This window comes from Triticum urartu, chromosome 3 (genome assembly GCF_003073215.2).
Source record: "Triticum urartu cultivar G1812 chromosome 3, Tu2.1, whole genome shotgun sequence".
In the NCBI taxonomy this organism is placed as follows: Eukaryota; Viridiplantae; Streptophyta; class Magnoliopsida; order Poales; family Poaceae; genus Triticum; species Triticum urartu.
This window is the reverse complement of record NC_053024.1, coordinates 80,778,294-80,790,882: the sequence shown is the minus strand read 5'-3', so window position 1 is coordinate 80,790,882 and position 12,589 is coordinate 80,778,294. Positions and strand designations below refer to the sequence as shown.

The 12,589-nt window shown below is 46.0% G+C and overlaps 1 protein-coding gene across 1 annotated transcript; it reads left to right on the top strand.

The window, feature by feature from the left end:
- Nucleotides 1–5,265: 5,265 nt before the first annotated feature.
- LOC125542993 (protein argonaute 18-like) lies at nt 5,266–11,288 on the top strand. The gene is made up of 21 exons (XM_048706238.1): nt 5,266–6,274; nt 6,373–6,581; nt 6,667–6,831; nt 6,932–7,065; nt 7,189–7,301; nt 7,390–7,632; nt 7,780–7,896; nt 8,006–8,113; nt 8,214–8,276; nt 8,688–8,810; nt 8,895–9,039; nt 9,120–9,241; nt 9,338–9,472; nt 9,563–9,666; nt 9,752–9,814; nt 9,897–9,960; nt 10,050–10,173; nt 10,252–10,325; nt 10,416–10,510; nt 10,593–10,624; nt 10,934–11,288. Exons 1-21 carry the CDS (start codon nt 5,498–5,500, stop codon nt 11,092–11,094), a joined length of 3,171 nt encoding a protein of 1,056 aa, XP_048562195.1. The 5' UTR covers nt 5,266–5,497; the 3' UTR covers nt 11,095–11,288.
- Nucleotides 11,289–12,589: the final 1,301 nt, after the last annotated feature.

The window sequence follows — 12,589 nt, the reverse complement described above, 5'->3', positions numbered from 1 at the left end:
TGAGCTCAAAGTGACCAAGTGTTTGGTCACGGGATCATGCATTACGGTACGAGTAAAGTGACTTGCCGGTAACGAGATTGAACGAGGTATTGGGATACCGACGATCGAATCTCGGGCAAGTAACATATCGATTGACAAAGGGAATTGCATACGGGGTTGATTGAATCCTCGACATCGTGGTTCATCCGATGAGATCATCGTGGAGCATGTGGGAGCCAACATGGGTATCCAGATCCCGCTGTTGGTTATTGGCCGGAGAGTCGTCTCGGTCATGTCTGCTTGTCTCCCGAACCCGTAGGGTCTACACACTTAAGGTTCGGTGACGCTAGGGTTGTGAAGATATATGTATATGCAGTAACCCGAATGTTGTTCGGAGTCCCGGATGAGATCCCGGACGTCACGAGGAGTTCCGGAATGGTCCGGAGGTAAAGAATTATATATAGGAAGTGCTGTTTCGGCCATCGGGACAAGTTTCGGGGTTATCGGTATTGTACCGGGACCACCGGAGGGGTCCCGGGGGCCCACCGGGTGGGGCCACCTGTCCCGGGGGGCCACATGGGCTGTAGGGGGTGCGCCTTGGCCTACATGGGCCAAGGGCACCAGCCCCACTAGGCTCATGCGGCTAGGGTTTCCATGGGGGAGGAGTCCCACTAGTGGAAGGCACCCCTAGGTGCCTTGGGGGGGAGGGAAACCTCCCCTTGGCCGCCGCACCTAGGAGATTGGATCTCCTAGGCTGCACACCACCCCCCCTTGGCCCTCCTATATATAGTGGGGGAGAGGAGGGACTTGACACCAGCCCCTGGCGCCTCCCTCTCTCCCCGTTACGTCTCTCTCTTGTAGCATAGGCGAAGCCCTGCTACTGTGACGCCCTGCATCCACCACCACGCCGTCGTGCTGCTGGATCTTCATCAACCTCTCCTTCCCCCTTGCTGGATCAAGGAGGAGATGTCTCCCGTCCCGTACGTGTGTTGAACGCGGAGGTGCCGTCCGTTCGGCGCTTGGTCATCGGTGATTTGGATCACGTCGTGTTCGACTACATCATCACCGTTCTTTGAACGCTTCCGCACGCGATCTACAAAGGTATGTAGATGCATCCGATGGCTCGTTGCTAGATGAACTCCTAGATGGATCTTGGTGAAACGAGTAGGAAAATTTTTGTTTTCTGCAACGTTCCCCAACATGTACATGCTAGGCTCGTCAAGTTTAACCCAAGTGTTCCGCATGTGCAAAACTGGCTTGCACCTGTTGTATGTGTACGTAGAGTCTATCACACCCGATCATCACGTGGTGCTTTGAAACGACGAACTTTCGCAACAGTGCGCACTTGGGGAGAACATAATTTTATCTTGAAATTTTAGTGAGGGATCATCTTATAACGCTACCGTCGTCCTAAGCAAATAAGATGCATAAAAGGATTAACATGTGATCACATGCAAATCATAAGTGACATGATATGTCCATCAACTTGTGCTTTTGATCTCCATCTCCAAAGCACCGGCATGATCTCCATCATCACCGGCATAACACCATGATATCCATCATCGTGTCGCCTTCGGGGTTTTCATGCCAACCATGCTTCTACTACTATTCCTACCGCTTAGCGATAAAGTAAAGCATCACATAGCGCTTAATGATTGACACGCAAATCATACAATAATTAAAGACAACCCTATGGCTCCTGCCGGCTGCCGTATTCATCGACATGCAAGTCGTGATAAACTATTACAAGACATGATCATCGCATACATCAAATATATCTCATCATGTCTTTGGCCATATCATATCACAACATACCCTGCAAAAACAAGTTAGACGTCCTCTGATTGTTGTTGATGTTTTACGTGGCTGCTATGGGTATCTAGCAAGAACGATTCTTACCTACGCAAAGCCACAATGGTGATATGAAAGTTGCTACTTAACCTTCTACAAGGACCGCCTTTGTCGAATCCGGTTCAAGGTGGGAGAGACAGACACCCGCCAAGCCATCTTTATGCAACAAAGTCACATGTCTGTCGATGGAACCGGTCTCATGTACGTGGACATGTAAAGTTGGTCCGGGACGCTTCATCCCACAATATCGATGAATCAAGAAAAGACTAAGGAAGGAAGCAATCTGAATATCAGCGCCCACAAACCCCCTTGTGTTCTACTTGTGATGTCATCTACGCATAGACCTAGCTCTGGTACCAATGTTGGGGAACGTTGCATGGGAAACAAAAAATTTCCTACGCTCACCAAGATCAATCTAGGAGATAACCATCTATGCCAAGTGTGATGATCACCTGGTAGCGGCCATGTCTAGAGGTGTCCCGACCATGATCATCACCTATACCATGATCATCACCCAGTAGGAAACATGATCATCACCCGGTACCCCTGAAACAATTCCGGACTGCAATACCCTTCGTCCAATATATCAATCTTCACCTCCTGACCATTCCGGAGTTCCTCGTCACGTCCGGGATCTCATTCGAGACTCCAAACAACCTTTGGTAACCACCATAATGACTGAACTATACTTATATCATCACCAAATGTTAAGTGTGTAGTCCCCGCGGGTTCAAGAACTATGTAGACATGGCCGGGACACCTCTACGGTCAATAACCAATAGCAGGACCTGGATGCCCATATTGGTTCCTACATATTCTACGAAGATCTTATCAGTCGAACCTTAATGTCAAGGATTCTGTTAATCCCGTATGCAGTTCCCTTTGTCCATCGGTATGTTATTTGCGCGAGATTCGATCGTCGGTATCTCCATACCTAGTTCAATCTCGTTACTAGCAAGTTTCTTTACTCGTTCCGTAATACAAGATCCCATGACTAACCCATTGGTCACATTGCTTGCAAGCTCATTGTGATGTTGTATTACCGAGTGGGCCTTGAGATACCTCTCCGTCATACGGAGTGACAAATCCCAGTCTTGATCCATGCCAACTCAACAGACACCCTCGGAGTTACCTGTAGAGCACCTTTATAGTCACCCAGTTACGTTGCCACGTTTGGTACACACAAGGTACTCCTCCGGTGTCAGTGAGTTGCATGATCTCATTGTCATAGGAACATACTTGACATGCAGAAAACGATAGCAATAAACTTGGCTAGGAAACCATAGCCATCTTTGATCAATGAGCTAGTACGATGGAGGCTTGCTAGGGACATGTTGTTGTCTATGTATCCACACATGTATTTGAGTTTCTGGTCAATACAATTATAGCATGGATAATAAACGATTATCATGAACAAGGAAATATAATAATACCCAATTTATTATTGCCTCTAGGGCATATTTCCAATAGTCGGCGGCGGTGCTGGGCGGCGTCGGGAATGGCGGGGTAGGGGCGGTGGGTGGGGGGGGGGGGGGGGGGGAGGGGGGGGGGGTTATGGTCGTTAGATAGGAATCCTCTTTGCCGAGCAAAAAAGCAGACGACAAAGAGCAAGCGGACGTCATCCACCCCGTTCATCTGACCTAGCCAGCTCCACGGTCCAGTGGGGCCCAGCTGGCCTCTTTGCCGTCTGCCTTTTGGACATTTGTCGTCTGCTGGCAGATGGCAAAGAATGCACTAATGGCAAACAATATCTTTGCCATGGGTCCGTTCTTTGCTATCTGCTTTTTGGAAGCGGACGGCAAACACCTTCTGTGCCGTCAACTAGCAGACGACAAAGAAGTGGCCGACGGCAAATTAGCTGATTCCTGTAGTGATAGGTCTCTATGTGTTATCAAGTGGTAGATGAAGGAATGAACTCGAGAGAGATAATGGATGAAGAAGTATTGCTATACAAACTTATATTTGAGATAGTATGGAACATGATCAAAAGTATTTGGATAACAACATTCATGTTGTTTTACAGATTGCATATGACATGAGAGTTCATTTGCATAAAGAACCATTTGAATAGGAGCAGTACAACTCAGGTTATGGTGAAATGAAGTTTGAATTGAATTTGAACTCAACATGTCAAAATTATATGAATTTTGGGTTAACACGATATGAACAACAAGTATAGAACATAAGTGTTCAAGTGCAAGAGGAATCAATTGAAAAGGTGTCATGGTTTACAAGTAATGATCAAAATGAAGATTTGAATCCAAAGTTGTGAGAGAGTGTGGAAGAAGCAAAAAAAAAAACTACCGAAGAAAACAAATATTAAGGGATTGATGGAACTAAATATTTTGAATTTCCCTATTGTGATTTTGTCTCACCAAGGCACTATTGCCATGCCCAATTATGACACAGTGATGCTGGGGAGTACCAAATTTAAATCACCTCCACAAGTGAATCAAGATCATATCACCCCACACAAGATTTAGAGAAGTGAAGAATGTTGAGAAACTAAACAGTCAATGGAAAAAGGGAAGGAAAATTTCCAAATGGATCTAACGACGCGACTACGTCGACCGGTGGAAGCTGCGATCGGTCGCCCAATTGCAATGATTTTCCCTTGTGTTGTGATGTTTCGCTGTAAGTAATCGTGTGTGTGTGCGCGCGCGTAATGCATGCCTATATTAGGTTAGATTTTTTTTGCGAGAGATATATTAGGGAGGATATTAATTGCCTTCATATTTGGTAGAATATTAATTGTCCGTTGATATTTTGATAAAAATGTTAAATGTGTTGATATTTAGTACTATAACATTAATTGTGGGATATATCACTTATAACATTATAAAATATGATTAGTGCTAAACATAGGAGGAACATTGGCCGTTGGTTAGGCTTCATGGACGGTGCAGATGGCTCGGATCTCCGCCCTTGGTGCTTTCATATCACAGGAAAGTAACAATATATATATTTTATAGAAGTTGTAGATAATGTGGAATGTTGAAAATCTGGACCTGGTGTAGGCGAGTGTGTCCATCCATAGCTTTGCTAGGCTGTGCTTGATCATGTTGTGTTAACTAGTTTCATATTTAGCCTGAGATGGCAGTTGTTTCCTAGTAGTTTCTTTTAGCCCAATGTTTAAATTTCGCTTTCTCCAATGGAAATCGATCAAAAAGGCTCGTTGTCAAACACAAATCTCCTTCCTGGCTAAAGATTTGTTTCCCTACCAATTACAGCTAAAATCTTCATCAATCGAAAGAATTTACAGCGATTCCAGGTGAAAATCTACCTAAAGATTTGTTTCCCTACCAATCAAAACCTTCCATTTACGTGGATTTACAATCAAAACTTTCCATTTACTCCCGGATACGATCTCCGTCATTTATACTAGCGAAACGGCAGCACGCGAGAATTAATACTCACTTCGGAATTCGAAACGAATTTCTCTCTGGCTTATCCTCTCCCCGGCCATTACTGCGCCAGATTACGTGCCATCATTAACCGCCGATTCGATTTTCTCCCGGAAATCTACATAAAGATTCGTTCCGTTTCTTTCTTCCTCACCAATCCACGAGGCGGGGCGAGAGAGAGAGCGAGCGAGAGAGGCGGTTGGCGCACGCCCTGTGGGTCGCTCCGCTTCGCTTCCAGTTCGTGCGCTTGGGGTGAGGGGGAGATGGCGAGCCGAGGGGGCCGCGGCGGCGGCCGGGCGAACCCCGACGCTGCCCAGGCCGGGTATGGCGGCCGCGGCGGCGCTGGTCGTGGGCGTGTTGATGGTGGTGGCCGTGGCCGCGGGTACTACCAAGGGGATGGGGGCGGTGATGGTGGTGGCCGTGGCCGTGGTTACTACCAAGGAGACGGTGGCGGGGGTCGTGGGTACTACCAGGGTGGCGGTGATGGCGGCGGGAGAGGGCGTGGGTACTACCAGGGAGAGGGCGAGGACCGTGGGTACTACCAGGGAGGCGGTGATGGCGGCGGCGGAAGAGGGCGTGGGTACCAAGGCGGCGGCGATGGCGGTGGCCGCGGCCGAGGACGCGGCTACCAAGGCGGCGGCGATGGTGGAGGCCGCGGCCGTGGCTACGAAGGGGCTGGCGATGGCGGGCGCGGCCGAGGCCGTGGCTATCAGCAGGGCGGCAACGACTACGGCGGCGGCCGTGGTGGCAGCAACTACGGCGGTGGCCGTGGTGGCAACAACTACGGCGGCCGCGGCGGCAGAGGAAGAGGCCAGAACCAGCCCGACCCCCTCGCTCTCCAAGTCGCGGGGCCTCCCCTCTCCGAGCGCTACCACACAGAGGCGGCCCAGCTCCGGGAGAAGTTCCAGGCGATGGCCATCAGCCGTGCCGAGCCGATGTTCCCGGGCCGCCCTGGGTTTGGCTCCAAGGGGCAGGTGTGCGTGGTGAGGGCCAACCACTTCTTCGTCGGCCTCGTGGACAAGGGCCTGCACCAGTACGACGTACGTTCCCCTCGATCGCCACTACTTTCTTCTCAGGTTTGCACTGCTCAGTGCTCACTGACGTGGCCATATTTTGTGCGCTTATTTCTTGATTTCAGGTGGCCATGTCGCCGGAGCCGACCATGACGGGCGTTTTCCGAGCTGTCATGTCCACTCTTGTGAAGGAGCACCAGGACACCACTCTTGGCGGTCGCCTCCCAGCTTACGACGGCCGGAAGAGCCTGTACACCGCCGGCGAGCTGCCCTTTACAACTAAGGAGTTCGAGGTCACCTTACCTGACAAAAATCCAGGTCCACCTGGGCAAAGGTAAACTCAGTCAGTCAGTCAGTGTGCCACACGACATGACAAAATGAGCAGATCAGGTTCCCCATGACATGTTGTATGTTTGCAGGAGGGAGAGGAAGTTCAAGGTGACCATCAAGCACGCCACCCTGGTCAGCCTGCAGCAGCTGCAGATGCTCATGTCCGGGATCCCCACGGACATACCTGCGCAGGCGCTGCAGGTGCTCGACATTGTGTTGCGTGACATCGTGCTCAACGAACGGGATGACATGGGGTAACAACTGATCTCTGCCCTTTGCCTCGTTAGTCGTCATCGATCATTTTGCATGATCTTCTGATTCGGGATTGGGACTTGTTGTCACTGTTTGCCTTAGGTTCGTCCCGGTAGGCCGGTCTTTCTTCTCGCGGACCGTCGAGGATCCCATCCAGTTAGGCCAGGGCATCGAAGGATGGAATGGGTTCTACCAGAGCATCAGACCCACCCAAAGTGGATTGTCCCTCAACATTGGTCAGTGACATGTATTCCTTGCATTCTGTTTCCACTTACCTGCAACATGTTGTGCCAGGATGCATGAATGATGGGAAAATATGCGTACTTGCCAATCAATGTACTGTGAATTTTGGATTGCAGACATGTCTTCGACTGCTTTTGTTGGAGGGGGGTCGCTGATTGATTTCATCAAGGAGATTCTTAACAGGAGAGATCTCTCTCGCGGCATTCAAAATGAACTTGATTATGTTAAGGTATGCATATTTTCTGTATCAAATGTATCGCGACCAAGTTGCTGCTATGGTGGTATATGGTAGGTCATGGTTGTGCGTTCCGCTGCAGATTAAGAAGGCCCTCAGGGGTCTAAGGGTTGAGGTCACCCACCGAGGACAGATGCGCAGGAAATACCGCATCGCTGGCTTGACAAAGGATTCTGCCAGAGAATTGAGGTTCCAATTATCGACCGGCGAAAGCAAGACTGTGAGGGACTACTTTCGAGAAACCTACAAGCTGCAGCTGCGTTACGATTTTCTCCGATGCCTGCAAGTTGGTACAGAGCAGAAACCCAACTATCTTCCAATAGAGGTTTGTGCAGAAATGGACTATCTTCTCGACGTACTTCCATATGTTCTACACCAATCACTTTCATATGTTCTGAACTTCTGATGCAACTTTCTTTTTGCATTGTACGTAGCATATGTTCTGATAAATACACTTGCTATTGCTCTTCAGGTCTGCAATATAGTTCCAGGACAGCGGTACCAAAAGAAGCTGGATGACAGCCAGGTTTCTAAAATGATGGCTATAGCCTGCCAGAGTCCAGCTGGGCGTGAGACCTCCATTCGCAAGGTGATTTCTTCTGCTGTCTTTTCTGCATGAAACTTTTTTGTCAGATGAAAGAGTCTAGCAAAGTTTGTTTTGAACCTTTCACTGATCCTGTCTTTCCTTTTTCTCTCAGTCTGTTCTGGAGAATAAATATAACAGCGCCAAACGTGCAAATGAGTTTGGTATAGAAGTTGACAGCAACCCAACTTCTGTTCGGGCTAGAGTTCTGCCTGCTCCAAAGGTAACCTACCCCACTTCCTATATTTGCAGCGCTCTTCTCTGCCATCTTGTACTACTACTACTACTCTGATCGGCTCGTGTTTGATTTTTTCTTGTTGTAGCTGAGGTACCATGGTACTGAGTCTTGCTTCCCAGAAAATGGGGCGTGGAACATGAGAGGCAAGGTACACTATGAGTAACTTCCAACATTCTTTATACACTAGTGACAGAGCATTTTTCCAATAGTACAAGTGCACAACTAATAATTGTTTGCATGTTTGAATGTGTAATCAAGGTGAACACTTTATTTTGGTCAGGTACTTTAGGACACCTTTTAAAGTCAATTTTCCAGTGGCGCAAGTTTTTCAGTTATACTTTCTATAGAAGCTTTGTTCTTCAAACTTCAAAATATAATGATAGCAGTTTTTTTAGTTGCATTATTCTCCTGTTTATATCTAGTACACCTTGCTGTCATCCTTAAAATTTATGGAATTCTCCTGGTTCTATCTGTGTAAAGTACTTAAAGCATGATTGGTAATTGTATATATTTGTTTTGATTAGTCTACATCTCGTAAGAAATTCACTTTGACGTGCAGAAAGTCATAAATGGTGCCAAGGTTGGTATTTGGGCATGTGTAAACTTTTGCAATGAGTTGCCTGAGGATGAAGTTCGTATCTTCTGCCACAAACTGAGTGAAATGTCCTCCACAACTGGAGTGGTAAATTTTCCTGACTATCCCTTGTAATTGTATTGTGGCCTGAATTTTCTTCCAGTGATAAGTCTTTTTCCATCTGATTTGCAGAACTTCAACGGTGCAAAACTTAAGATATTCCATGCTCGTTCAGATCAAGTTGAAGCCAAACTCCGTGAAGTACGTCAGCAAGCGGGGAATATGAAGATTGACCTCTTACTTGCTATATTGCCAAATAAAAATGGCAGCCTGTATGGTAATGTGTCTTGAAGTAGATTTGATTCCTTTGCAGATGTCATCATGACATATCCATGCCTGATGTCATTTGTTCCACAGGTGATATTAAAAGGATCTGTGAAACAGACATTGGTCTGATGTCGCAGTGTTGTCTACTTAAAAATGTCGAGAAATCAAGTCCTCAGTTTCTTGCGAATGTTGCTCTTAAGATCAATGCCAAGGTAAACTCAATTTCAATTGTAAAACTTAGTTTGTTGACACAAATATATATAACAAAGCTTTTTATTCCTCTTTGAAATCATTTGCGGTCTTCACAGTGTGGGGGGAGGAACTCGGTATTTGCTGATCTACCAGTAAGCCTACCAGTTGTTTGGAAAAAGCCAACGATTATCTTCGGTGCAGATGTTACTCATCCTAGTGCTCTAGATGATACTGCCCCATCCATTGCTTCTGTAAGATTTATTTTCTTCAATCAATGGACATCATATACAATAGTTTATTTTCTAAACATTTTTGTGATTTGTGATGGGGTTTCCATTTAGGTTGTTGCCTCCCAAGACTGGCCTGAGGTGACCAAGTATCATGGTGATGTTCATGCACAAGGTCACCGCGTAGAGCTCATTGAAGGCCTTGAGGGCATTGTAAAGTAAGTTTTTTCATGAGGTGCACCTAAATTTAAAATATGCATACCACACAAGGCAGTTGGTTACACTTCTTTTCTTTTCTTTCAGGAAGCTGCTACTTTCGTTTGAAAAGCAATCCAAACAGAGGCCGCAGCAGCTGATATTCTATAGGTTCATAATTCCGGCTTGTTTTGATTGGTGTTCTTTTGATCATCATTCCAAAACCCTTACACTGGTTTCATTTCATTGCTAGGGATGGTGTAAGTGAGGGTCAGTTCAGAAAGGTTCTGGAGGATGAGATCCCACTGATAGAAAAGGTGTGGCTACCAATTTAATGAACAGCAATGCTTGGTGCCATTTGGCCTATTAGTAACATATAATTCATTAACATAACTCCTTGTTTCAGGCATGGAAGGCTTTATACAATGAGAAGCCGCCAATTACCTTCATAGTGGTGCAGAAGAGGCACCATACAAGACTGTTCCCAAGTGATGGCAAATATCAGGACAACAGTGGAAATGTTATGCCAGGTTATTTCACAAATCGCATCAGCAAAATGTCTGATTTCTACGAAATTGTGTTTCTCACATGTTGCTGTAAAATTGCAGGCACAGTTGTTGATAGGCAGATCTGCCACCCAACAGAGTTTGATTTCTTCCTCTGTAGCCATGCTGGTATCAAGGTAATGTTAACACAGCATTCATCACATGTAGTAGTTTCTTCTTGATGGTATTGGTATCATCTTAACGAATTGTGAACTTGTCGAACGCAGGGAACAAGCCGTCCTGCGCATTACCATGTGCTGCGAGATGACAACAACTTCAGTGCTGATGACCTGCCGTCTCTTACAAACAACCTGTGCTACACGTAAGGGTGCTCTTACCCGTGATATTGTGTGTTTTGCATGTTTTTGCTGTTCAAAAATAATCTGACGTTTTGCTCTTCTCAGGTATGCAAGCTGCACTCGCTCTGTGTCGACTGGTATGGCACTCTTCCCTCTGAGCTCTGTGTTTTAATTCCCATCCTATCATTGTTTTAAATCCCATCCTGTATAGGCTTTATAACATAATTCCATGGTGTCTTGTGCAGACAACATTGATTCCATATTTCTTTGGACACGGATAAACTGTGAATTTAAAACTAAACAACAAAACATACATGAGTTTGGTCCATGATCAAATGTGAAATTAGAGTTCTTCTGTCTCAGATATGGGTTACGTTATTGGCGGTGTAGTTACTACTATCATCTTATGCTCAATTTGACTAACATGTTTTGCTTGTACTTTGCAGCTCCTCCTGCATACTACGCTCATAAACTTGCGTTCCGTGCGCGATTCTACCTAGGCCAAGTCCCAGACATGGCGTCGGAGATAAGCGCCGGCAGTGCACCTCCTCCATTGATGCTTCCTGAGATAAAAGATGAGCTGAAAAGCCACATGTTCTACTGCTAGTCCACACACAAATGAACGAAGCCTGAAGCCTGGAGAACTCTAGATTTTATTTCAAGTATACATGGCAACCTGAAGATTTTATTTTGTTTCTGTTGGTTTGATGAACATTGGACTATCTCTAGTCTCTTTAATATTTCCAGAGAATGATTGGTTTATGGCTTTATGCAAGGGTATGAATGGAAAGTTTATGGTTTTGCTATTTGAAGTGATTCAGCATCTTGGTGTTCATGTTTAGCATATAAGTTTGATATAATTTTAAAAAAATCAATAATTGAAACCCTGATTTTGTCCACCATAACACCACACGAGCAAGTGATTACACACAGAAAAAATATTCTGTTTTCAAAATAAGTTGCAGTCTCCGCCGCTTACATTCCCTTTTTGTTGGAACTTTCTCAGACCTCAATTGTATAAATACTCCAACCACCCTACCGCCCCTGTAGACCACAATTGAAAATTTCTCAGACCATTTTTGCAAAAGTTTAGTTCAATCTAGAGGTCCCTGTGTGAACGTCTGTGTTAAGCCTGGTTGTGCTCAAGAAAAACCCGGTTCAAAAGCTGGTTCATTTTCACAAAACACCTTGCATTGCCTTGATGTTCTTTCAGTTTTTTCTATCTTCAGAAGATAATGACAAAGAAGAGAGAGGAGAATGTTCCGGCTTGACCGTTATCTGCTTTGGAGTACTTTTTTTCCTTCAACCAACTTCCTTTTTTTGTACTAGGTTGCATCTCCTCTACTTTGTTCGGCTGTAAATGACTTGTCCAAAAATGTCACATACTCCGGCTCTATTTGTCCGCGCGAGACTGTGCGGATACAGAAAAACCTTGTGCCAAATATCAGTGGGAAGGAGATCGGATTGTCCGCCATTTCGGTCATACATGCCCCCCCCCCCCCCCCCCCCCCCCCCCCTCCTTTTTCTATTCTGTCCTACTCCCGCCTTCACTCCAACCACCTTTCCGCCCCCTGTAGCTCAATATGTGTCTACCCTCCTTCTTCGCTCCCTAACTAGATGCTGTTTGGAAAACACATTCAACACCCTTGCCATTGATGGTGTGCACCTTGACGCCAGAGGAGCACGAGCAACCTCCTCCAACACAATGTCAACCATACTTGGTGGTGTGTTGAGCTCCCGACGTTGCCCCGGCCTCCCCATCGTAGATTGACGTTGTCTTGATTTATGCTCCTAATTGTTTTTGATGTTATTAAAAACGTAATTGATTGTTTTAACCATTTGCTTGAGTCTATGAACAAAAGAAGCACCGATGGTTGGACGCCCCCACCCCATTTCAAAAATGGAAAAGAAACGGTTCGTGATGTCTTATATTTTATTTGACCAAGCTCAAAACGGCATTCTAGAGTATGATGACCAAGCTCATCACCTTGGGATTGATCATGTTCCTTACAAATACGCGCACAGGGTGACTACCATCAACAATGATGGCAAAGAAAAGAAGTGGTAACGCATATACAATGTAGCAAGGATTTGTTTCTCAG

Coding starts and splice junctions, on each gene's coding strand:
- LOC125542993 (XM_048706238.1), top strand. CDS start 5,498: ATGGCGAGCCGAGGGGGCCGCGGCGGCGGCCGGGCGAACCCCGACGCT. Junction 9,815..9,896: donor CAGCAGCTGATATTCTATAG/GTTCATAATTCC, acceptor TTTCATTGCTAG/GGATGGTGTAAGTGAGGGTC. Junction 10,625..10,933: donor CACTCGCTCTGTGTCGACTG/GTATGGCACTCT, acceptor TGTACTTTGCAG/CTCCTCCTGCATACTACGCT.